Genomic DNA, 26,495 nt, shown 5'->3' with positions numbered 1-26,495 from the left:
GGATCCGAAGTTGCCCGCTACGCGAAGAACGCTTAAAAACTGCCCAAAAGGTGACTGGGCCCTGACTAGGTCTGGCTTAAGGCTGTAGTCACACGACGGTCACCGCGTCGGCACGATGTCCTGGTTCCGGGCTCGGTAATGAGCTTTCCGCCCGGGGCGCATTAGACGCCGGGTGTTGGGTGTTAAGAACCACAGCCAGCCGGCGGTCACTGCTTCAGCCATCCTCGTCCAGTGTCCCGCCATACCGTCCTAGGTCAACGAGCCGACTGCCGCGCCCCGTGGCAGTGGCCCCGACTAAGTCTCAGTGCCCATGGGCGACGCTCTGCTCAGTAAAAGGCTATGTGCCGCAGGTGGGGCCAGTCACGGTGGCGGCCAGCCGCGCGGGCTGACAGCGTGCGCCGCCGGATGTCTCGCGTTTCCGGTGGGCAGGCGGCCGACACGGCTGTGGTCTGGCCCACCCGCCCCCACCTGGTATCGATCTGACAGTCGACGCTTGGTCAGGCTTAGCAGACATCAGTTCCGTTGGAGTGTCAGGAGGAGTGAGATAGCAGCGGTCTTATCGCGGCTTCACTTACGTATTATTGCTCTGGCACCGGGTCCATTTGCATCCCGGTGTTTTTTTTTCTATTCTACCCATCACCTACAAACCGATGATAAGGAGCGCCAGCCCGGCCACTGCACTACATAGAACCGTTCGTCAATACACACTGCGTCACATTCGATGAAACATATCTGGGCAGTAGTGGTGCCAGGCACATGACCACAAACAGGGCTGGGTAAGACCAACTTTAGAAAGTGGCAGTACACTTACGTCATTGCCTGAGCTGTTTCAGTGTTATCAACAGCATTGTGTGAGTAAGATGCGAAGTGATGAGTGCTGAGCTATACCCTTGGCCGGCTTGCATCACTCTTTATGTCAAGCAATACCCCAGACCTTCCAGGTCGAATTCACGCTGTGCTATCCGCGACCTCGCGTGACGTAGAACCAGCACGGCCTCGGATCGCCTGATAGCTATAGTACCACTAACGAGGCCCCGGCTGCGCACAACACGACGTCCGGGCAGTGTGGGTGCGCCGGCGGCCGGGCCTGGCCCGCCGAGAGCGGCAGCGGCGTGGGTGCACCGGCGGCCGGGCCTGGCCCGCTGAGAGCGGCAGCGGCGTGGGTGCACCGGCGGCCGGGCCTGGCCCGCTGAGAGCGGCAGCGGCGTGGGTGCACCGGCGGCCGAGCCTGGCCCGCCGAGGGCGGCAGCGGCGTGGGTGCACCGGCGGCCGGGCCTCGCCCGCCGAGGGCGGCAACGGTGTGGGTGCACCAGCGGCCGGGCCTGGCCCGCCGAGGGCGGCAACGGTGTGGGTGCACCAGCGGCCGGGCCGGGCCAGGCCCGCCGAGGGCGGCAACGGTGTGGGTGCGCCGGTGGCCGGGCCTTGCCCGCGGAGGGCGGCTACGCGCGCGCGCTCGGCTGGTCGCGAATACCCCACCGCTCGCGAGCCTTATCTGGTCCGTTTGCCCGCAGATAAGCGGCGTATGGGCAGCGGGCCGGCGATAACGCCGCATTGTGACGTCATAGAGGACAGACTGAGCAGTGCACGGTGTCACCCGCCGGCCGTCTGTCATGCTTCCGGAGCCCGCCGGAAAGTCGCCTGAGTGCGAGCATTCATATGAGCATCCGCCAGCGCTATCGTGACGCATAATGCGCAGATGGTGGCGAGCTCTGGCTGGATATTTCACCCTGATTTAATTACCAAGTTAAGGCCCTGTTATGGGGTATGGACAAACACAAAACTTAAGAAGCATACATGCTGCACTGTCAAGAACCGAACCGTTTTGGTCCGAGAGCATGAAGACGCCAACGCATGCTCCAGCGGGGTTTGTTGGTCCCCCCACCGGGCGCGACCCTCGGTACGTTACTGACTACACACACCTGAATGGGACTCGACATCACGCGCGCGCAGTGCTGGACGTGCCGTGACTGGACCCGCTGATCAGCGTTAGTGGCTGGGCCGCTGACCAGCGCTGGCGGCCACGCTGCTGACCAGCACTGGTGGCCGGGCCGCTGACCGGCGCTGGTGGCTGCGTACGCGAGCGGTGATAGCAGCCGTGTGATCGCTCTGAGGAACAAATGAAAGCCGACTCGGTCGCAAGAGCATCATTCTCATTTGATTAAAACGATAGGCATGGCTTAAGTATTCCGTTCGCTCTCATTGTGAATTGAGAACTTATTTCATCTTATACTGCGCTCCATCTTGGCGCGTGAAAACGCATGCCTACAGGTAGCACTACATGCACCTATTTTACATTCCGATTTTCATTCACAATCATGAGGCCGACCAACGTACTTATCCCATTGGAGCTATTGAGGCCCTTTACTTACGGTGTGCTTCCAAACTCGCATCGACTTACTACAGTGCGCTGACTCCTGTGGTATAACCACAACTAGGTGATGGTCTCCTTTTCTCAATACTGAACTAGTTCAACCTTCATAAAGTTAACCCATGAACCTTTTTCTCTTACTAAATGAGTGTGTGAGTCATTGCTATTTAGGGCGATAGCTTTGGGCGGAAATGGGACTCTGAAAGAAATGAAACCCTGGTGAACACTCCAGGCATTGTATGGGCTTAAACATGCTGTACTCATTTAATTGCCTGGCGAATATTAACCCAATGCGAAGCTAGGTAAGGTCCTTCGCTTGACCCTTGAAAACTGAATCCATTTGCATGAATGCTTGCGACCGTGTGACGTTCTACTGATTGGCCCATGTGAGGTTGTCACCTGATCGGCGGGTATTTATCCACCTCCCGATCGCCTAAGCTGATGTGCCCCGATCAGCAGGGTTGACGCTCATCTCTGACCGGTAGGGCAGCGCGCGCGAGAGAATCGTGCTAACGACAGCAGCTGAGGACGTCGGTCGGTTGCCACGCCCGGGCCTGCGGCTGGTGGACGGCCCGGCGCCCTGGGAGGGACGGCTCCAGGTGTTCCACCGCCACCGCTGGCGAGCTGTCTGCACCAACTCCAGGAAGCAAGTATTGCTCGACCAGTGCGCGGTGTACCCCTTTCTTACCATCTTCCCTAGTTTAGTTTCTTTCCTTCTTCATCCTCTCTCCCTACCCCCCACCTCTCCTCTCTCTCTCTCTCTCTCTCTCTCTCTCTCTCTCTCTCTCTCTCTCTCTCTCTCTCTCTCTCTCTCTCTCTCTCTCTCCTCTCTCTCTCTCTCCTCTCTCTCCCTCTCTCTCTCTCTTTCTCTCTCTCTTTCTATCTTCTTGCCTTTCATCATTTTTATTTCCGTACTGTCCCTTCTCTGCCTCCTTTACGTCCAAGTGTTTTCCCTTGGTTTTGCAACCGCTCTTTCTCCTCTGCTCCAGCTCTCTGTCTTTGCTGGCAGGTGCTTTCCGCGGTGTTTGTGCCGACCACCCAGCTGATTCTCAATGGGCGTGTGGAACGGAAGAGGGCTCCGACCGTGAAATGGACAGAAGAGGGGCGTTTTTACGAGCGCAGGCTGGACGGGTGGTGATTTAGAACAAAGGGAAAACTGGAAGATTGGAGAGAGGAGGTGGTCTAAGGATTACCTCATTTTAAACTGAGGGCACAGCGTGAAGCCGCCGAGTAGCCATCCGACATTTGAGGAAAGACATTGTTGAATTACTGGGAGGAAGCTTTTTCATTATTAGGTGAAGCCATCACACGGACGCTGTAGTAAAGGTCAGTCCACGTGATTACCAGCAACCGAAAATGCGAGGCGATCGGCATTTTGTCATCTGTGCATGTTTCATACGAGATTCCTTTCATCTATCAAATAACACAAACAATGAATATGGAATGGCATCATCACTGCATTAGTGGAAATGTTTGCCTTTTTCTAGCATTGCTCTAAAAACTTCGGCGTTCCACTATTTGCGCGACATCCTGTTCTTTAACAGTCAGTCCAAGTTTATGTCGGCATTCGTAGAATGAGCGTTTAAGGCGCAATTCTGGCAACGCAAAACTCGATGCGGCGTTTCCAACGGGAGGTTGAAGCCCGGATGGTTGGTATACGATACAAAGAACAAGGTGTGCGGAAACGTGAAGTCCAGATGTGCGGGCTGATGTTTTGCTCTGTTGCTCATTCCACTATTCAGGGCATTTTCTTCGTCGCCGTTTTTTTTTTGCAGCAGCGCTTTTAGTTTACTCGTGCCACCTTCGATTTTGACAGCTCACCTTAGCGATAATCGTGGCATGTATCAACCAATTGTGAGCGCATGCGTGCTGGTGACCTATCATACGCGATATGAGTTAGGATATGTAATTCCTGTACTGTTCGGATGATGTCACGAGCTTAACCTGAGAATCTTCTCACCAACGCAGGACGTGGGTCTCGCCAAGGCTATAACTGTGGGTCCCACAACTTTAACTAGGTGCTGCCTGTGGCTCTTGTGACGACAAGCGAGCATGGTGGGACCGGTCCCAAAAGGTGTCTCCCCTGGACTCTGAGCTTCACACGCGCTATACGGCATTCCGGTCGGCCGGGAGCGATTTTCACTGGCGCGTTAGATAAAGGAATTGAAGGCGTTATCGCTGTCATTTAGGCTCCAGCTGAGGTGGAGTTGCGAAGAGAGACGGTGGATGCCGACACCTTGTTTGCTGAGGAATCCAACGATATCATTTTGAACTCTGCAGGTTCACTGCTTACGGATGTAAAGTAGAAAATTGTGGTTCTCCAGGAGCATAAGCCCTTTTGGAGCAAGCACAGCGGAAAAGTATCATCCTTACCTAAACTTACTCAAGCAATACAGCGTTGTTTATATCTGAAAAGTATAACATGTAAAATACTAATCTAAGTGATTCAAAGATACCCTTGACCAGATACAGTTCCAAGCCAGGTCATCACATGTGCCAAAACTCAATGAGCCTTGAGAAGGCCCTTAGTGGCTCAGAATAACCTGTGAGATGCACGGGCTCATTCTGCACCGATTGGCTTCTTATAAGTCATTATTTATTGGCATGGAACAGCACAACCAGACGATTTTTGGTGCAACTTATTCCTATAAGTTTTCAAAGGAGATACCGCGGTTGAGCGGCCAGTCATGCCATGCATTATTAAGTTGATTTTTTCAAGCGAGTGCATTCAACTTTCCACCTTAGCTAGCTTTGCTGAGCCATTATTGGCTGCTTTTTGTGTCCCTGGAAAAGCTGATTCCGCATGGTAGCCCCGCTGCGTCCAGTGAGGGTTTACCCGCCCTGTCTTCCAGTCCTCGGGGACATCAGCAGCCGGGCTTACCCGTCCTCGTCCTCCAGTCCTCGAGGACATCAGCGGCCGGGCTTACCCGTCCTCGTCCTCCAGTCCTCGAGGACATCAGCAGCCGGGCTTACCCGTCCTCGTCTTCTAGTCCTCGGGACATCAGCAGCCGGGCTTACCCGTCCTCGTCTTCTAGTCCTTGGGACATCAGCAGCCGGGCTTACCCGTCCTCGTCTTCTAGTCCTCGGGACATCAGCAGCCGGGCTTACCTGTCCTCGTCTTCTAGTCCTCGGGACAGCAGCAGCGGGGTGGCGTCGACCGGCTCGGAGTGTGGACCGCCACGTGTGGGCTGCATTTACTCCACGGTAGACCAGTGTTGACCTCGGTCTCCAACAGATCACAGCGACACCAGCAGCATCCAGCGTCGGTCAATAGCCGGCCTTGCTGAGAGGACGGCCATTGGAAGGGTTACCCTCCTGGCCGCTGGAGGCGACGCCTGCCGACCCGTGCGGTGTGCTGACACGTGCCGGCCGGTGCCGCCAGCTGGACGGAGGCGGACCGGCAGGTGGCCTGCAGCCAGCTGGGCTACGCCGGCGGCCAGTACGCCGACTGGTACAGGTGGCTGAACGGCACACACCGCATGCTGTACCAGCAGCCGGACTGCAGCGGCTCCGAGCAGCGACTGCAGCACTGCGACTGGAAGCGCAGGGCCATGGGCGCCGGTGTCTGCGGTGAGCGCGCGCCCCCGCCGCACCGGTGCTCTTAACCTACGCCCCCGCGGCACCGGTGCTCTTAACCTACGCCCCCGCGGCACCGGTGCTGGTCCGGTAGCCTCTTCGAGTGCCAGCGAAACGCTACTTATCAATAATGCACCAACACATTTACTACGTTTGCACTGAAGCACCTAGAATGACATTACGCTAAACTAAATACACTGAATTGGTACAATCGTCGCCAAAATGAGTCTCCTCCGAAATTCCTTAACACATTTTGGCTCCTGGGTATTGTTCTGGACGTCAGGTGACCAACATTTAGTCATTGACATCAGTTAATGTCTGACTCCACATGTTCTATTTGCATGATTTACCCTGTGGGAATGGCGATCAGTGTTCAGGCTGCGTACATTATGCTTATAACGCTGTGCACATATTCTGCGCGTGGGCGACCTCTACCACTATCTCAGCCGATCTGTGAACAACGGTTTGCGCGTCATATACACCCTTTGTGATGCCCTTTTTTGTTGGTGCGGATGCTGTGATGTTTACTGCTATCTCACCTATGTAAACCAAACATGCTATCGTCCCCCCTTGGCACACACTCTGGTTTCATCGGAGTCCCCCTAATTTTTGCCTTACTTAACCTACACCAATGTTGCCTGGCTGTTGCGTTTTATTACATTAAACACGTTGTTTCCTTTCTGGGCTACTTAGGCAAAAACTGATATATTCCGTGTCAGGGAGCTTGGGTGACTTGATTGTGTCACAAAAACAGAGTGGGTGATCCTTGTTCCGAAGACTGACCAGCATCCTTTAACCTTTTTCTCCCTGCTCTTTTGATCACATGCGATATATCATGACGCGTCTCGGACCTCATCTGTCGTGTCCTCACCCTCTAGCAGACTAGGTGTGTTGCCTGTGTCCCCAGCCTTCAGACCACACCTGGTGTGTGCTAACCTCGGCCGGCTGGTTGTCAGACGACCATCCTGACCTGGCCCTGCGCTGTGACCCCGTCTTCTCCGCGAGCCGGCTGCTCACCCACTGGCGAGGCATACGGTTTGAGTGGGCTGCCAACACCAAGATGCTCACCGCTGGCGACTCGCTCTACGAGAAGTTCTCAGACTCCGAGCTCTACCACGTGGATGTGCTGCACGCTGGCATGGGTCAGGACAAAGGGGTAAGATTCGGCATGGGTCACCACAAAGGGGTGAGATTCGGCAGGGATAAGCACAGGGGGTGAGAGGCGGCTTGGGTCAGCAGAGAACGGTGGGCTCTAGAAGGGATTTTGCATGGCTCAGCTCAGGGGAGTAAGAGCCGGCTTGGGTCAGCACGGGAGGGTGAGAGTCGGCTTGGGTCAAGAGGGAAGGGTGACAGTCGGCATGGGGACTATGCAAGGTATGGGAGTGGTATGGAACAAACCGGGTAGAAGGGAAGAGAGTCAGAACTGAGCGGAATAGAAGTGTGAGAGTCGGGATTGGATAGCGCAGAGAGGTGTAAACAAGCGTGCGGCTGAACAGAAGACTGGTTGACTATTGCAAACATAGCAAAAGCTACAGAGTTTCACGTTGAATTGAAACGCAAAGGCCATTGATTGAGCCAGCGGTTAAGGCAGCTGGGACATTTGCCGTTTGTCCCCCTCAGGACTACAGCTGACAGATGCAGGGCTGCCAACGCAGAGCTGTTTAATCCAGATATGGCCGCATGCTGACCAACTGCACATTGTGATTATAAAACATCACCGGCCACCACCAGCCGGTCTGTGCCTGATGAGGCAGGCCACTCGGGCGTCAAGCACACCTCGGCCACCACGAGCCGCGGTGTGGCTGACATGGCGAGCCCCTCTGGTGGCAGGAACACCCGGCCATCACAAGCTGCGGTGTGCCTGACGCGGTGGCCCCCTCTGGCGGCAGGAACAGCAGACCATCACGAGCCGGGCTGTGCCTGACGCGGCGGGCCCCCTTTGGCGGCAGGTACACGCAGCCATCGAAAGCCAGGGCGTGCCGCCGCGGCTGTACGGCGTCAACGTGCGCGGCTCGGCAGGCGGCGGACTCAACATCACCCAGCCAGACTCTATGGTCAACATCCACAGCTGCACCGTCCAGGACAACGCTGGTCAGGGCTGGCCCGCCCAAACGCCGGCCGTGTGTGTGACGTGATCAGTAAAGGCGGCTACCTCCCGTCACCCTCTTAAACTAGTTAACCATTCCTCCGGTGGTTAACTACTTTTACTCTTACTCAGTCCGCTCTGCGATGCTGTTTTCATATTCCGTGTCTTTATTCCATCTTTACCGCGCTTTTCTGCTGTACAAAATATTGAAGCAATGTATGCGCGCAGCTACGAGGAAACGGTTGGCTAGCACACGGTTTACTGGATCAAGAGGCCTGAGCTTGATTTAATTGGCGTGATATTTGTGTTTGCTTGGTTGACACCTCAGCGCGGTGAGCCGCTGTTTACCGTGGCAGTCGCATGAGTCGACGAAAAGCTATGTAATCAGTGATGTGTCGTTGTGACGTGCGAACCAACTGAAGGCTCACTGAAACTAACCAAATGCCGTTTGGGCCACACGTTTTTACCGGAAAAGACCCACAATGTTCTTGACACCGGAAGATTCGGCGCCACCAATTTAAATCCTCTGTAGTGGACCGTTTCCACAATCTGCCGTTATTGGACGGACGGGCTCTGCGGGCCAGCTGACCCACCGCGTGTACTCACCTGTCCGTTTCATCCCGCCAGGCACCGGCATCTACATCAACACATCCACGGGCCTGGTGCACGTGCACGACTGCAGTGTGCGTGAGAACGGCGCCGACGGCGTGCGCCTGGTGCAACACGACCGGGAGATGGCGCGGCGCGAGGTGGACGGCGCGCCCGTCACCGACTTCTGTAGTTCGGGCACCACCGTCCAACAGGTCTACCCCATCCACTCCGTGGCCCAGCAGTTACGGACCAGTTACCGGCCGATCCGCTGCCAGAAGGTGACTCTGGACGGGCTCTGGTGGCGGGCATGGAGGTGACTCTGAGCAGGCGCTGGGGGCGAGTCAGATGGTGACTCGGGGCGGAGCTGGGGGGTGGATCAGAGGGTAACTCGGGACGGAGCTGGGGTAGGGTCAGATGGTGACTCGGTGCGGAGCTGGGAAGGGGGGGGGGGGGTCAAAAGGTTACTCGGATTGGACGCTGGAGGCGAGTCAGGTGACTTGGGACGGGAGCTGGGCGGGTCAGAAGGTAACTCGTGGCGGAGCTGGGGGCAGGTCAGAAGGTGACTTGGGGTGAGCGCTTGGGGTGGCTCATAAGGTGATTTTGGGCGGGAGCTTGGGGTGACTCATAAGGTGATTTGGGGCGGGAGCTTGGGTAGTACAGCACCAACGAACACCGTAAAGGAATAGAACAATAAGAATTAGGCTCGTTCATAGAGAATTGCCCAGATGGACCTATCATTGTTCTTTTAAGTAATTTTGTTTCATAAATAATGTGTTTTACAGCATTAACCTCCCACGTGATACTTCGCTCGTCATCTTGGAGCGCTATGTTGCGGATTAACTTTTCGACCACAAAATCAGCCAGCAGCTTCGTCATACGTTGGCTTTGGAGATCAGTCAATGAGTTTGTCGCAGCTGTGGCCGGCTAGTGAGCCTGTCATGTTTGGCGATCAGTCAATGAGTTTGTCGCAGCTATGGCCGGCTAGTGAGCTTGTCATGTTTCACATCAGTCATGGAGTTTGCTAGGTCTGAGGTCAGCCAGTGAGCTGGTTGCTTTCTCATTAGTGGTAGTAGCTCTTTATGACTGGGTCAATGGGTGAGTTTGTCGCGTTTGTCACTTTGGGAGTTTGCTACTTTTGCGTTAGGTAATTTTGGTGCGTCCTTCGCCATTTAGTGAATTCAGCACGTCTTTTTGCAGGTTTGAGTGTGATCCTACCAACCACATTATGGGATAGCAGGATCAGAACACCATAAACCACCCGACGGTTTTGTAAACCATCCTCGTTTAGAAATATCAGGAAATGTTTTACTGCTGCGCTTCGAGTTATTAATCGATGTTCTGTGATTAGCTTGCGCTCAGTATGGGACAAAAGCAAGTCTGTCATCCGTTTATTTTTTACTTGTTGCATTATGCATGCATTCATTTGGGTCACTACAGGATGTCATATTTCCAGTATTCGCTGATGTTCCTTCATTAGATGGTAAGTATGTACGCTTATGTGTAAAGAAAATATGCATGCTTCGGCCGTTACGCATGCGTCTTTAAAAGATATGATTTCATCGTACACCTCGTGGAGCCAAACGACAACTCGAGCTATCGACCGCTACGTTCGGTTGTTGGCAGACCTTCCACTCTCGTCACGATCTGGTGATGACGGTCAGCTTCCTGTATCTGACGAGCGACATAGACGAGGACGCTCAGATCAGCTTCTTTGACGGCATGAGCGCCACATCGCCTCTGCTCGGCTCGTTCCGGGTAAGTTTTCTGTGCGGTCTGAGCTCGCGAAGTGTATCCGCTGTGCCTGCAGTGCTATGGCTGCGTTTGCTATCTGTCCAGGACGGTCAGGCGAAACGTTTTTGTCCGTTCTGACCACTCAATGAATGTTGATAGTTTGACCTCCGTTTCAAACGTCTTGCGTGCTTTCTTGTGGTAACTGGTAAAAATTGATTAATGCTGTCACGTGTCATCTGCTGCAGTTAGCGAAGGTAAAATGTTTATGGGAGATTGCGCTTTGACATATCAGCCCCATCATACATGTGAGCGTACTAGATCATGGTGCACCAGTGTTTAACAGAGCATCCTCCTAGATAGTCTTCATTATTGTGTGGCTATTGGGAACGGAAGGAACTCAAATACACAGCCGCGTACAACGGCGTATAGATGGTTCAGTTGAACGCCTTTCTTAGCATATTCCGGTTTGCTTGGCTCTTCTACCCATAATCGGTCTCAACTTCTTGCTGATTGGTGGAAATGGTATGAATCCCGTGCCAGAGATACGACCGCGCCAATCACGATCCTGATCTCCGGTTTTCAGATTCGAAACGGCACACGGCCCCAGAGTCTGGTCACCACCAGGAACCATTTGCTAGTGACCTTCTCTGCCGGTAACCAGACCCAGACGGAGGTGCTGATGGCCATCACCGCCGGGCCAGGTACGCGTCCCTGTTGGGGTGCCGGCGGCGCAGTCCCGGCCACTGTCTCAGTTTACCTCTGATGGTGTAGAATCACTGCCCATCCGTGCAACCACAGCGCTGTTAAGACTTCAGTCCTGAACTTTTGATTAGTAGTTTTTGGGATCAGCGTCCACGCTAAGCCGTATTTGTTGCGTAAGCAATGAACCAAACCGCCGATTGTGAAGTTCCAGGTCAAGTGCAAAATTTTAAGACAAAAGCGTAACATACCACCACAATCCGTCCTGCCCTCTGACGTCATATGGCCTTTAGTGCGGCCGCTGCCACTGACCGCAGGCCATTCCTGTCAGGGGAAATACCGAACGCTTAAAGAGACTTAAAACCCTTAGTACCACGGATAGGTGGATAGTAAGGCATGCACGCTGCCCTAACCAACAAGACCACCCGGACGGACCGGCCGCTTTGCGTTTTGTGATAACTCACTGGGTAAGGTAATATCTTGGTGATGAGGCTCTTCAAAGGGAGGTTGCACCAGTGGATCGTCATCTAGCCAGTTCGAAACAGACTGTAATCGTTGCGACATGGACACACTGCGTGGAAACTACAGGGCGCAACACCATACATGAACGGAATCAGCTGTTACCGAATGTGTGTGAACATATTATAGGTATATCATGCATCATGCGTGAACGGAATATGGTAATCAGCAGCTAAGGTCGTTAATCTCCAAACCGCGCTGGCCAGGAGACACGCACGCACGCTCGGACGCATATCGTATGCCTACACACACCTACATGCGCATGCGCACGCCTGCACACGCGCACTTGCACGCAGCCACACAGGCAAACGCATTCACACACCCACTCACCAGCGCCGGCATGTGCGGGTTGAGGCGTGATTGATGAACGATTGGGGTTTGCCGGCCTCTACGCTGACTGTGTGCCGCCCCTCCACAGGGAAGACCCACGACCTGAACGTGTCCAACTCGGACGTGTCCAACAATAACGGGCGTGGCATCGCCATCGAGAACATGCGCTCGCTCGTGCACGTGCACCGCACGACCGTAGCCAACAACTCCCACGTGGCCGGCGTACACGTATGGGGCGGCGCCGGCGATGTGAACGTCACGTGGTCGCAGATCAGCGGCAACTTGGGTGACGGCATCAACATCACGTATGCTGGCGGCGCGCAGAACGTCTCGTGGAGCGAAGTGCGCGGTAACTCGGGCCGAGGCGTGTCACTTTGGCTGAACGACACGCGCCGCTGGATCGCTTTCCGCGAGGAGCTCGTGGTGTCGTACTCGAGCGTCTCTGGCAATTTAGAGCAGGGTGTATTTGTTGGAAACTTCTGCCGCAGCGCATTTGTGAACATCAGCGGCAATGTGTTTGAAGCGGGCCGCGGCGACGCCGTAGACGTGTGGTCGTGTCAGAACGTGACGCGAGGCATCACCGCGCTCCAGATCGGCCACAACCGCTTCATCGCCAACCGGCGGCTCGCCATCAGCATGGCGCCGATAGCCAACATCTTCGGCAGCATCGACAACAACTACTTTGCCGATCAGCGTGTGGCGACACTGCGCGTCTTCAGTGGCGACACGCCCGAGGTGGAACTGTTGCCACTGCAGCTTCGCATCACCCAGAACTTTTTCGAGAGGAACAAAGGGATGTACGTGGTGAGCGTGGGCTCGTCGCAGTTCACCCGCTCACCGCGACAGCGCATCCTCTTCACTGAGAACTTTCTGCTGCGCAATAGCGTGTCAGAGCCGTTTCCCAGCCTGAACCCTCGCAACCGTGTGGCGGCCGTGGTCGCCGTTTCCTCGGCGTCGGCCGTCGTCTACCGCAACATCCTGGAGAACCCCGACTCGCGCTACGAACTGGGCGTCCACTTCGAGGACCAGAGCGCCAACGCCAACGTCTCACACAATTGGTTCGGCTTCAAGCGCTCGCGCCTCGTGTACGAGCGCATCTTCGATCGCAAGGACCGCTACAACCTGGCCAAGGCCGACTTCGAGCCGTTCCTGCTGAGCGAAAACGACCCGCACTCGTCGCTCACTTCGCTCAACCAGCAATTCGTGCCGAGCTTCGGGCCGAACGAGCGGGGCGAGATCGGCGGCGAGATCGACGGTCAGGTTGTGTTGCCTGAGGGCACGCTGACCGTGACCCGCGACATCTTCGTACGGCCCGGCGCGCGCCTGACGGTGGCCTTTGGCGTTCGCCTGCTTTTCCCACACAGCGTCGGTGGGTTGACGAGAGGGGCCATGCACTTGCCGGACCTAGACATTTGTTTTGGCTTCGTGCCGCCCAAATTTGCTGTGGCCCAAAGACGTAAGTCTGTTCACAGTGTGCCCACAAGAAAAAGCAAAGTCATCCGGGAAACACGAGACAAGTAAATTTGCAATCTTTGTCCCCCCATCGCTCCACCCTATCTGTTACCATAGCTCTCTCCCTGCACGTGAGTGTTGTCTTGTCTGCGGCCGTGTGTACAGGGGTGCACACTGGTCACTGCCCCACCGGTGGCAAGCGGACCACCCGGTCGGCGGCCGGTGACCTTCAGCCGTGGCCTCAGGCATGATGGTAGCTGGCCACCTGCACGCTGAGGGATCCTCGCTGGCCAAGGAGAAGCGGGTCACGCTCAGCCTGCTGGAGCGGGGCGTACGCAGTAACGTCAGCATGGCGCCGGTGCGGCTGGTCGGCGGCCGGACCGAACGCGAGGGTCGACTCCAGGTCAGTGGGATCCACGGCCGGGCTCCGGCTGCGGCCAGGAGCCCAGTCATGGCCAGCTCGGCCACCGGGCCTGTTAGGCTATGCATCCCGGTGAGACACATGTGAGTGCATCGGCCAGGTCAGCGTGGTTTAGCTACTGCTGCGAGCGAGGCCAGTGAGGCGCATTTGGTCAAAGCCTTGATCAAGGCTAGTACTGCTGGAATATAAACCCCGAGAGATGTGCCTTGCTAAGAGTGTCTCTGGCCGGTGATGATGGACTGATAACCTCTTAGCATGGTCCTCGTCTGACCCGCCTATGACCCCGGGTACTGCTCTGGTAGTGCAAGCCTCATATGCTACGGGAAAATCGTACACCGTCCTGCCGGTGTAACCCTCGTCTGACCCAGTTAAGTGGCATACCGCTCTGCTGGTGTGACCCTCGTCTGACCCGGGAAGGTGGCCCACCGTCCTGCCGGTGGGACCAGGTGATAATGGCCTGACCAGCGGGCTCTGTGGCCGGCCTCCTCTGCCATGGTGACCTAACCAGCGGGCCTTGTGGCCGCCCTCCGCTGACATGATGACTTGACCAGCGGGCTCTGTGGCCGGCCTCCTCCGCCAGGTGCACATCAACAACGAATGGGGCACGGTGTGTAGCCACGGCTGGAGCCGGCTGCCAGCGGCTCTGGTGTGCCACCAGCTCGGCTGGGTGCTCAACCCGGCCGATTGGACGCTCGACCCAGGCCAGCAACCGGCCGACGGACTCGACTCGCGCGTTCTCATCAGGTGCTCCGCTTGCTCAAGTGCTTTCAGATATTTAGCATAAACAAATTTTGAGCACGAGGAAAACATCGAGCAAACTGAGTTGAATACACAAAAATTGTTGCTCATTTGTACATTTCCGGTTTCATGTATGATTCCAGCTTCGGTCTTCAAGCTGGGCAAGTCTGCCAGACTATCTTTATTGTATCGTGCACTGCTACGACTAGCAAATAATTTGATCTCCATGGTCAGGCTCCAGCTGCCATTAACATCTCCTTTATTTGATTCAATCTAATCGCACGTCTCGTAATTCAGATTCGCTGCACTCAGCCTGCAAAACCCGGTCTCCATCGTCACGGCTACTGCGTTGGAAATGCGCTTGTTTAATTAAACTAAAAGAAAACCGTATAGTTCATCCCTGCGCACGGTGACCCTATTTTGCGTTCGCGAGTTGCTGATGTTTCGAGTCGCCAGTCGCTGTGTGGGAGAGACAGAAACTGGAACCGTTAAACTCGGATGCAGTTGATTAGAGCATTGCACCGAGTGGGTCCACCCTGGTGTATCACACTTAACGCGAGCCGTCTTAAATGGTCGAGGTAGACTACGCATATATTAGATCCGTAGAGTGCAATGTACGAGGAAAAGCGTTCCCTTGTTCATATTCAGAACACTGGATTGACAGTATGAATCCCATTGCAATATACTTCTTACTTACTTCCGTCCTTACTTTACTTACTTTATACTTACTGGATATCATCACATTAGCATGTACAAGGCTGCAGAGAGGTTTCAGCGATGTTCAGTACTGGGGCATTTCGATCACAGCTGGTGTCAATCCGTGTCCCTGCAGCACAGTTCGGTGCAGCCACACGGACACGGACCTGACCCAGTGCCAGTTTGAGGGTGCGGACGACCTAGAACACACCTGCTCTCACGATCGTGACGTCACGCTCCGCTGCTATGACGTCACGTGGGCCGGCGTGCGGTTCGGCGTGCCGTCGGAGAAGAACATCCTGAAGAACGTTCTGTTGGAGCGCGCCGGTCTGGTGGACTACGCCACCGATGCGTTCGGGCCCGGTGAGAGGGGGCCGCCACTGACAGCAGTGGTGGCGCAGAAGGAGACAAAGGCGGAAAACGTCACGGTGCGATCTGTTAAAAGGCTGCCTTGATCTTAGGCATTGTCACGTTTACTAATCCCACCACGGCTCTGCTGACGCCAGCAGCACTTGCCTTGATCTTAGGTGACAGTGAAATAGCATGTGGTTAAACTGGGGCTGCGCTGCCTTCATAAGCGTGGTAGCGTTTTAAATCGAGGCGGTTTTCTGTTTCACCGTTAGCTGGATTATTCCGTCTGTTTGATGCCTACTGGGTGCCAGCGGGCAATAACATTGACCACGAGTACAGTGAGCTCCCATTGTCCTCAGACAAGAATATGATTGTAACACATTCAAATATCCAGCTTGATTGAAACCTCGAAGCAGTTCCGATTAAAATTTCGACTCGTGTATATCGCGGTGAGAACTTACCCGATGTAATCATCCTGTCGCATGTCGACTATGGCTTGTGCATACAATGGTTGGGCTACACCTTTAATGACATGGGAATATTTTACCCTACGACTGTTGCTAGGGGGGCTTTACAACATAGTACGAAGGGGAGAGAGAGAAGAGCTTAACAGAAGAACATTGCTATACCAGGCCCAAAATACACAACATGCGTTTCTCCTCAAGTTTGACCTGCTTCCTCTCCGAAAGTCAAGAGTATTAAAACACCGAAAACCGGACCGAAAAGGAAACTATACCGTTTTCCTGGTTATTATAGTATTTTGATGGTTTAAAACTGCAGGGCCTATTGAACCGACTGGTAGATCACTCATATCTTATCACTTTGCAGCTCTCCGATTGGACTTCAACCACCACGTCCTGGAGCACGTGAAGCTGTCCATGAACGATGGCGATGGCTTAGGCATCATGTACTCAGATATTTACAAAATCGACGACGTCAACCACATGAAGCACGTGGAGTCTAGCCAAAACCGCGGCCACGGCATCTCCATGCGCAACCTGTGGCTTGAGATGTCTGGTCAGTGTGCCGGTCTGGCTACGGATCAGGATCAGTGCGCCGGTCTGGCCAGCGGTCAGGATCAATGCGCTATCAGTGCGCCAGTCTGGCCAGCGATCAGGATCAGTGCGCTGGCCTAACCACCGATCGGGGTCAATGCACCAGTCTGACCAGCGATCAGGATCAGTGCGCTGGCGTAACCGCCGGTCAGGATCAGTGTGCCGGTCTGACCAGCGATCAGGATCAGTGCGCAGATCTGACCAGCGATCAGGATCAGTGCCCCGGTCTGACCAGTGATCATGATCAGTGCATCGCGCTGTTCCTTGCACCTTGCCCAGTGCATCAGTGCACCGGGCAATGGATCAGATCCGGATCAGATCAGCACAGGGCAGTGTACCGCTCCGGCCAGCGATCATGATCAGTGTACCGGTCCGGCCAGCGACCATGATAAGTGTACCGGTCCGGCCAGCGATCATGATCAGTGTACCGGTCCGGCCAGCGACCATGATCAGTGTACCGGTCTGACCAGCGATCAGGGTCAGTGTACCGCTCCGGCCAGCGACCATGATCAGTGTACCGGTCTGACCAGCGATCAGGACCAGTGTACCGGTCTGACCAGCGATCAGGGTCAGTGTACCGGTCTGACCAGCGATCAGGGTCAGTGTACCGGTCTGACCAGCGATCAGGGTCAGTGCGCCGGTCTGACCAGCGATCAGGGTCAGTGCGCCGGTCTGAGCAGCAATCAAGGTCAGAACGCCGGTCTTGCTAAGGATCAGGATCAGTGCGCCGGCATTGACATCAGTGCTCCTCAAGTTTAAGATGAATTAAGACTTAAGTCACATTGCGAAAGATGGGGTCAGATTTTTTTGGTGAGAAGTGATTGGCTATTGCAGACTGTCTGCTGAAGGCGAACGGCCAGTCTGGACTGCACTACGAGCCCTCCCTCAGCCGTTACGAGCAGAGAGAGCTGGTGCGCTGGGTCAGCGCGGCGCCCGAGCGCAAGATCCTGGTGCCATCTGCCGACACCCATCTGGAACTGGAGCTTAACAAACCCATCTACCTCATCACAGAGGGTGCGATAGGTGCCATCGAAAAGATATACAATATCCAGGTATGTTATTGCAGTGAATGTGATACGCCAATGCCAGTTGCGAGAGCGCATAATGTGCACGTAGCTCCCGGCAGAATTAGGATAAGCCCCATCGTAGTTGAAATATCTACGAGCCGTAGTCCGCCGTAGGACTCGACACTATTTTGGACAACGAAGTGATGCCGCATATAATGAGGGCACAGAAATATTGATTTGTGTCCGTCTTTGACCACTCGACACGCCCACCACATATAAGCCATTTGTGTGTCGTCGCTAAGAATTTGATAACGTAGCACAAACATTGGATGACATGGAGGAGAAGAGTGCCGGGATATGCGATTATGTTAATAACACCAGGAGCGGGGTGAGGGTGGGGGCAGGATTAAGGATGTCATAGTTTGAGGGGTGTTATGTCGGTTACGGTGCCGCGCTTAACAAGATGATCCCGAGATTGTGTGAGGATAATAAAAACGACACAAACGGCATGGATATATGGTCTCCTTTGCTACATGTTCGGACGTAATGTGTCAATTTTGTTCGATATATTTTCCGTTCCTTTCTCACGTAGCTTACGTTCTCCTTCGCGCAGTTTTTATTAATAATGCAATAGTAGTTAACAAAGTTTTATCAGGCGTTTCTGTCTGTTACGGTGTTCTTAAACACGCAACAACGATGAAGTCATGGTATTACTTAGCCGTCACACCGTTAATTTTTTATTAAAATCACCCCATCTTTGTCGCTTCCTAACACACTTCATCCATCACATTCAATCGTTACTCCTCAGACAGCCCGCGAGAATGTCATTGGCATCCAGGTTCTGAACCCGGGCGCTGAGGAATCCACCGAAGATATCGCCATTTACGACTTCTACCAGATACAGCCGGACGTGGAGGTGAGACCACGAAGTTTATTAGATGCAACCAGACGTGGAGGTGAGATCGGACCTGCCACAAAGTTTAATAGATACAGCTAGACGTAGAGGTAAGTCCGGACCTACCACGAAGTTTACTAAAAACAGCCGGGCGTGGAGGTGAGATCGGACCTACCACGAAGTTTACTAAATGCAGCAGGACGTGCAGGTGATATGGGACCTACCACGAAGTTTACTAGATGCAACTGGACGTGGAAGTGAAATCGAGCATGCCACGAGGTTTTCTAGACACAGCCGGACGTGGAGGTGAGATCCGGCCTACCACGAAGTTTACTAGATGCAGCCGCACGTGCAGGTGAGATCGAACCTACCACAAAGCAGACTAGATATACCAAGACGTGGGGGTGAGATCGAATCTGCCACGAAGTTTACTAGATACAGTAGGTCGTGGAGGTGAGATTGGACCCACCGTCGGACGACGACGAAGGTTCAGCTAGGAGGCCGCGGTGACAGTAGCAAGGGCTGTAACCGTGGGCTCTCCATATTCTCATCCTCCTTATCGGACAACCGCAAGCATACATTGAGCTAACTTATGTTTGTGACTGGTATTTTTATGAGGGAAAATGCCAAGTCAAAAGGACTTTTTTGCTAGCTTCAAATGGCTGTTTAAGTCGCCGTAATATTTGTTTTCAAACCTGCCTGATACGCATGCGATAAATTGTTGGTGTTGAACCTTTCAATAACAGCTGAAAAACACTCTAAAAACGTAAACGTGTCGTCGCGCACCCTTTTGCAAAGTGCGGGCGACTGCAGAGGACATTTAGCACCCAGTGGTCATGACGCCACTGTGGCTCGAACCTGATTCTTCACGTGGAGGCTGGAGGCGCTAACCTCTCAACCATTACACCTCCCTCCTCGCAAACCACTCTTTATCGCGAAAAGAAACCTCGACCCTCCACCGGGCAGTGAACTATCTTTTAAGTAAGGTATTTAAGTCTGCGACGCTCTTGTGGACAAATATCAACTCGCCTGTAGGTGCGCAGAAACTAACGTATTTTATTACATGTTAGTAGTATAAGGTAACGAACAGCAGTGGCTATGGCAGTAGAGACGCTCCACGTCCCAGCTCATTGCCAGAGCTAATGATCTGGCACACGCCTGCGCACGCTGTTAGTCTGTTTGCGACTAGCTCAAGGTGCACAAACGGCGAGGAGCCGTGTCGACAAAACGCTGTTAGGAGAGGGCTGTCGTATTCCTTGTGGCGGTGGGCCACTCAGGGCCTCCGCCATGCGTTGGGTGTACAAACTTGAAGCCAGTGGCAAGTGCTGGCTATGGTGTCATTGAGCTGTTAATTATGATTTGTCGATTGCCTAATTAAACGCAGTTGCAATCAATGTCACTTAAAATGACATCATCGGAGATGAACTAAGGAATTTGCGCATACAGCAGTCAAGAAAACTTCTCTTGCCAATATCAAGTACGGAAAAACCAACGCTCCCAACGACATGAGGCTGACGATTGACAGAAATAAGCTAAGCCTGAAGGCACGAATTGAGTAACGCAAATACTGGGTATAAAGTTCCAAATGAGGGTGTACATGGAAATAATAAAGGACTGGATACTAGGGGCATCCCAATGGTGTTATGCTATGAAGAACAGTGAGGGTGCTGCAGCGGCCAGAAAGTCCCGACCTTGCCAACAGGAACACGCCAATACCAAGGCTGGTCTGGTCGCCTGCGTTAGACTGGTGTCACAGCACTGCATGTGTATGGCAGAAACGCGCTAGCGAACGCATGTTTGGAGCTTTCCGTACATTTTGAGAAGCCATGCCCCTCTTCCTCCCGGTGTCTTCAACTTTTAGCATGGGACCTACGGTCTTGTCTAAAGATGTTGACTTAAAATACTGATGTCTCCTCCCCGCTCAATGTATTTGAATAAAGTTCGTTTCTGAACAGACGGCGTAGGGCCCAGATACAAGAAGAAGCTACATGTTTGTCATAACAGATTCCGCTTACATACGAGAAGGGGCACATGTTTGTGATAGGATTTTCAGGGCAGTAAGAGTGGACCGCCTGACATCCCAGCCCAAACTTACGGTTGTCTGTTGTATTAGTTGTTAACTGTACCGTACGAGTATACGGTTATACCGTCCAGCTACGCTGCACTGATATACAAATCTCAGGACTGGCGCTTTCTGTTTTGGAAGGTGCGTTTGCCGAAGTGGTTGGGAGAAAATCAAATCGCTGTAGGCCAGATCAGCTTCACTTATATAAGCCAAACGTTCAAAAAGCTCAAAAGGCTCAGCGTATGGTAACCTGGTTGCCCGGCCTTGTGCTGGCCGCCGGATGAAACTAGCTATGCCCGCTCAGAACCCGTCAACAAACTTGTTAAGTCTGCAGGTGTGTGTGTGCGTGTGCGTGTGCGTGTGCGTGTGCGTGTGCGCGTGCGTGTGCGTGCGCGTGCGCGTGCGCGTGCGCGTGCGCGTGCGTGTGCGTGTGCGTGTGCGTGTGCGTGTGCGTGTGCGTGTGCGTGTGTGTGTGTGTGTGTGCGCGTGCGTGTGCGTGTGTGTGTGTGTGTATGTGTGTGTTGCTTTAAAGGTCAGCTGTAGCTCCTCAATTCACCAATTTCAACACAGCAAGTTGTGGACAAATGATGAGAAGATTCATCGGTCTGCAAGCGAAGATTGTATATCCTGAGCTAAGGAGCATGAGATCTTGATGCAAATCCGGACAACATTCGGACAACTGTGCAGACGTCGACTGGCTCCATGATGATCCCTTTGATTTGCCCACTCGACTGACTCAGAATCATGATCAACCTTGTACTTCCGTCAACAATAAGCCTTTAGAAAGCTCTTAGCCACAGATCCCGCAAGCGTTGGCGGAATGACAATGTCGGTGTAGCTTCGGGACCAATGCCAGACATTCAGCCAGCGTTGGCAGAATGACTGAATGTCGGTGTAGGGTCGGGACCAATATAGACGAAGAGCAGTTTCTGTGTTCTCGGTTTCTTCTGTGGCGTGCCATAGTGCCGCATGTACACGAAGTTCGGTGACAGATGACGCAACCATGTTCATGAACGGGCAGCATTCCGTTGCCCCCCTGTGCGCAGGTATCCAGAGACTGCGAATGATGCTGAGACTGACCTGTGTCCGCCATTGACCTAGCTGGGCCTCGGTGCGTGCCCAGGTGTGGCGGCTACGCCGGGACCTCCTGGCGTTCCCGCTGAGCTCGTCCAGCTTCCAGCTGGTGCTGCAGTACACTGCGCCGGCCACAACCCGCGGAGGCGCAGTCTTCCTGCTCACCGCCGTCAGACGTGAGTTCGATGAATTTTCATTATCATGGCTGTTGTAAACAAGCGCGTGATGTACTTTTAATCTCGGCTGTCGGGTGTGAGTTTCTGTCACTTATCTTTCCACAGTTACGCGGCAGTCACCCTTGTCTTCACAAGTTATCATTACCATTTGAGGTGCCCTATTGCCCCCTGACTGGCTTCAAAGTGTCCGGATGGAGACATTGCTAATCGATTTGTCCTCACAAGATGTCCACGACTGATACATTGTCCGGCCGCCTGACGTGCGCCGCTGGCAGGCTCTGACGTGCGCAACCCTCGGCCCACCTCCCTCCTGAGACGGATGGCTATACCAGGCCGCGCTCCTCGCGTCCGCATCTTCAACTCAAAGATCACCGCAAACAGGCGCGGCATTTCGGCGCTCCACTATGACAGGTAAGACAATTTGGACTGACGTGTATGCCCAATTCTATCACACGTTCGTGAAATGATAAGATACTGCAGTCCTCAACTAAATTACGGTATTTTACGGAGTCCCTGTCGACGCATCTGCCACCACTATTCAAGAGACCGTGGATAACGTTCGTCATCATGTGCATGTCAGCTTCAGTACCCTGTGTCGATAGACGGACACCGAGGGATCGAACATCGGAACATTGATTGCCTACATTATACTGGCTTAACAGACCTTTTGGCGTTTGAGAGACCAATGCATTAATATTGGGCTTACGCTGTGGTGCTTGGCTGTTCTTATCACTATGCGCAAAGTGATGCCTATTACCGATGATTGCCGCTAATCCAGATATCGTAGGAGATCTTCATGAGCTGCGGCTGAGAAAATCCAACGAATCCATCGAAGTGTACGACTCAGAGATCTCTGGAAATGCGGAGGAGGCCGTGTACTTCCTCTCGCCCTATACGGAGATCACCTCACAAAATATATCTGAGGTCACCGTCATGATAAACAACACGAAAATCAGGCGGCAACGGTGCTGGCATCCGGCAGGTCACCAGGTGAGAGCACCGGTCAAACAGCACCCTTACGGCAGGTCATCAGGTGAGGGCGCCGGCCAAACAGCAACCCTACGGCAGGTCACCAAGTAAGGGCACCGGTCAAACATCATCCCCACGCCCAGTCTGGTGCACGTGACGTCAAGCGTAGTGTCTTCATGTCGCCAACAGTGCTCACTCTGTGTTCTTGGCTTTACCAGGCACAGTGGTGCCTCATAGTGATTGAATTATCACGATACCATCATTTGTAGGTAGTCTTTAAAGTTGACATTCAACGAGACACGTAGATAAAGACATGTCTAACTCGGGCTGCAAAACAAGCTTCTTTGGTTTGGATGAGTATTTGTAGGGTTTCAAAATCAAACTGTACCAAGTACCGCAAAACTTTTGCTCAGTAAAGCTTACTTCGGTATTTCCACTTGCATCCAGTGCATTTCCTCGCAATCTCTGCACGAATTTATCGCGGTCTAATCGTATGTGACATGATATTTTGTTTGATTACAAGTACGTCATTTATTGCGCTATCAAGCAGCGAAACAAGCGTAGACGAAGGCATTGACGCATTAGATGAAGTCCATCTTGTTGATACCGCCACGGCCTAACAGCGACGCAGTACAGCGGATTGGTTGGTGCTTGTCCAGCACCAGTTCCGTAGTAGGCTGCCATCTAGCGCGCTGTTGGTAGGGTTCATACTCATGGGAGAGTTCGTGCTGCTTGGCCATATCTGTTTGTTGGTGTCGCTTAGAGTCCCGGCCGCTCTTGAATTTGAAAATAGAGCATAACAAATTGTCGAATTGTGTGCTCGTAGTAACCCAGATGCGGAAGATACTCTATTGCGCCATCTTGATGGAGAAGCGATATAGCCAGGAAACCATTGGAGCTATTACAATACATTCTTAAAGTCTGTCTGCTCTATTTTTTTTTACCTTTTTCTATCGGCACCCAAGTTAAGTAGGATGAAAGCTATTTTTAATTGTAGACCTTGTAAATGCTTCAAAATTCAGTACATCTCTGGGCTTAATGCGTTTCTGTATAGCCTCAACTGCATCGCATACCCATCCCCTGTAAGCCTGCTTACAGATGACTGAAAAAGCTTTTATTTTCTCAATATTTATCATGTGAGTGCTGCTACTGGTTTACTTATGCCAGTAGTGTTTTAAACGCGTATCACTAATTACTCCATATATGTCTCCCCTCGTTGCTCGCGTACCCGGCTGGTGAACGGCGTCTGAACAGATATCGTGAGACCACCCATCACACTTAACACACTGTAAACATACCTTGCTATGTATCGCCACCCGTTCACCACACATGATACAGATATAACTCGTGAAGCAGCGGCTCTTCGCTCGTGCATTAGGGCTTATCTCCTTCCTTTTGCGACTCTCAACGGTCGGCTTAGCTTTGAGGTTCGTCACAAAGGACATTTATACTTCATTTCTCCTTTATTGGAGATGCTGACAGGATCATAGCTTTTTAACACCGGCTTTGGCGCTTTCTTCTACTTAAGTTGGCTTCGGCGTGACAAAACAATCATGCGATCATGTGGCAACCATGCCTCCGAAATTGGAAACAAATCAGCAATGGAGGGGTCAAACTGAAATCTGGGAGACAATCTGACCTGAAATGCCATCCTTAATGAGATAAAGTGAAAAATATGCATTATTTAAGCAGCACTGGGGGAAAAATCCCATCTCGTGACAATTAGGGGGAATCCTTCCTCCTAGCTGCTGACCCCCAGTGGCTACGCCTACGGTTTCAATGGTCTCCTCTTCGGTCAGTTCATCGGCTATGGAATCTCTCTCTTTGGAGACTCGCACTAGTCTCATTTGATTTCATTATATTTCGGTGTGTGGGGCATGCCCCAGGGTACATGATCACTTGTGTTGGTCACGTGCGGGCGTGACATGCCTCAGGGTACATGATCACTTGTGTTGGTCACGTGCGGGCGTGACATGCCCCAGGGTACATGATCACTTGTGTTGGTCACGTGCGGGCGTGACATGCCCCAGGGTACATGATCACTTGTGTTGGTCACGTGCGGGCGTGACATGCCCCAGGGTACATGATCACTTGTGTTGGTCACGTGCGGGCGTGACATGCCCCAGGGTACATGATCACTTGTGTTGGTCACGTGCAGGCGTGACATGCCCCAGGGTACATGATCACTTGTGTTGGTCACGTGCGGGCGTGACATACCCCAGGGTACATGATCACTTGTGTTGGTCACGTGCGGGCGTGACATGCCCCAGGGTACATGATCACTTGTGTTGGTCACGTGCGGGCGTGACATGCCCCAGGGTACATGATCACTTGTGTTGGTCACGTGCGGGCGTGACATGCCCCAGGGTACATGATCACTTGTGTTGGTCACGTGCGGGCGTGACATGCCCCAGGGTACATGATCACTTGTGTTGGTCACGTGCGGGCGTAACATGTCCCGTTCCACCCGCATCTCCACCGGTCGTCAGGTCCACCGCATCACCTCCCTGTCCATTACCAGTGCCCGCGTAACCCCTGAGTTGTTGGTATTCATATATGAATCATCACGACAAATCACCGTTCGGCACATTCCGGAAGTAATCTTCGGCGAATAGGTCGTGAAACGGGGATATTCAGTCCCTGACTCTGAAGCCCTCTACGTCGACGAGCCTCCAAGAACATAATTTCACTGAGCTTACTCCATTCGTACAACGCGATCCCTTGATCTTGGCTACTGCATAGCTACTGGTGGCATATCTCAAAAATATTTCATTGATAAGCGTTGGTGAATTCCACATATAGCGGTTGTAGCCGATGCGATGTGTGACGAAGTATGCCTGCCATCTTGACTTGGTGCCCACGCACGGGGTTCCACATCGTCGGCGATATATGTGACGCATGATTATGACGAATATGCGGGACACCACTACTACATCACTGCACATAACCACTGGTACTCAGCAGTGAGCGTCACCTAATGCACTTGTGCCACTATGCCTTAATGGCACCGCACTAGCGCAATACAGACCTTTCAGTACTGGCACAAATAGGAATATGCCATCAGTCGTATAGTGGCAGTGTAGAAATTATCAGCACTCGGAAACCAACGTAAATCCGGCGAAACCTGTTGAACTGTTGACAAAACTGAGCCTTAAATGGCGTGCTGACGAGTCACAGGGAGAAGTGGCTCAGGAGGCAGTTGAAAACCCTGAAGGTACTATGCAAACAAGACAAAACTTGAAGACCTTGCCTGAGACATATGCAACGCTGAACCAAGTGTAAGCGAGCGGTCCCGGCTAATCAAGGATCGTCCTCTACCAAACTATTTTTCTGAGTGCATATATTCCTGCTCTGAAGAGAGTATAGGGGAGTGGCGCAATTATGCAGGGTGGCGTGATCAGGGCACTTTATCCTACTCTCTGTGCTGAATGGACCAAGAGCATATTCTGTTGTCCTGTACCATGTTAACCAATCCCACGTGTTTACAGCATTTGCCTTCAACGGTAACGCTTTCTCAGTGCTTTAACCTTTAACCCACGCTCGCGTGAGGGGCAATTGGCCCCCCCCCCTTAGGTTTTTTACGGAATATTTCCCGGGTGGCGCTACGTAGCCGCGCTTAACTTTGTATTGCTGTAGGCAACTAAATAGCGGATCTTTTGGTGCAAAAATAGATGCCTCCTATGGAGGTCGCTGACA

At 53.0% G+C, this 26,495-nt stretch overlaps 1 protein-coding gene across 1 annotated transcript in view; it reads left to right on the top strand.

The window, feature by feature from the left end:
- LOC119098529 (protein bark beetle) overlaps nt 1-26,495 on the top strand; it is a 58,481-nt gene that overhangs the window by 12,504 nt on the left and 19,482 nt on the right. Inside the window, exons 4-22 of the mRNA XM_037221487.1 lie at nt 2,854-3,014; nt 5,751-5,938; nt 6,901-7,100; nt 7,894-8,035; nt 8,658-8,899; nt 10,245-10,376; nt 10,936-11,053; nt 11,989-13,269; nt 13,598-13,755; nt 14,354-14,517; nt 15,344-15,570; nt 16,387-16,575; nt 17,448-17,665; nt 18,429-18,536; nt 21,704-21,830; nt 22,106-22,241; nt 22,411-22,415; nt 22,618-22,820; nt 24,054-24,058. Coding sequence (XP_037077382.1) covers nt 2,854-3,014; nt 5,751-5,938; nt 6,901-7,100; nt 7,894-8,035; nt 8,658-8,899; nt 10,245-10,376; nt 10,936-11,053; nt 11,989-13,269; nt 13,598-13,755; nt 14,354-14,517; nt 15,344-15,570; nt 16,387-16,575; nt 17,448-17,665; nt 18,429-18,536; nt 21,704-21,830; nt 22,106-22,241; nt 22,411-22,415; nt 22,618-22,820; nt 24,054-24,058 — 4,004 coding nt within the window. The remainder of the gene's footprint in view (nt 1-2,853; nt 3,015-5,750; nt 5,939-6,900; nt 7,101-7,893; nt 8,036-8,657; nt 8,900-10,244; nt 10,377-10,935; nt 11,054-11,988; nt 13,270-13,597; nt 13,756-14,353; nt 14,518-15,343; nt 15,571-16,386; nt 16,576-17,447; nt 17,666-18,428; nt 18,537-21,703; nt 21,831-22,105; nt 22,242-22,410; nt 22,416-22,617; nt 22,821-24,053; nt 24,059-26,495) is intronic.

Source organism: Pollicipes pollicipes, unplaced genomic scaffold, assembly GCF_011947565.3.
Source record: "Pollicipes pollicipes isolate AB1234 unplaced genomic scaffold, Ppol_2.1 Scaffold_2555;HRSCAF=2994_pilon_pilon_pilon, whole genome shotgun sequence".
NCBI lineage: Eukaryota > Metazoa > Arthropoda > Thecostraca > Pollicipedomorpha > Pollicipedidae > Pollicipes > Pollicipes pollicipes.
The sequence above is the reverse complement of the archived record's forward strand: the minus strand, read 5'-3'. Positions and strand labels throughout refer to the sequence as shown.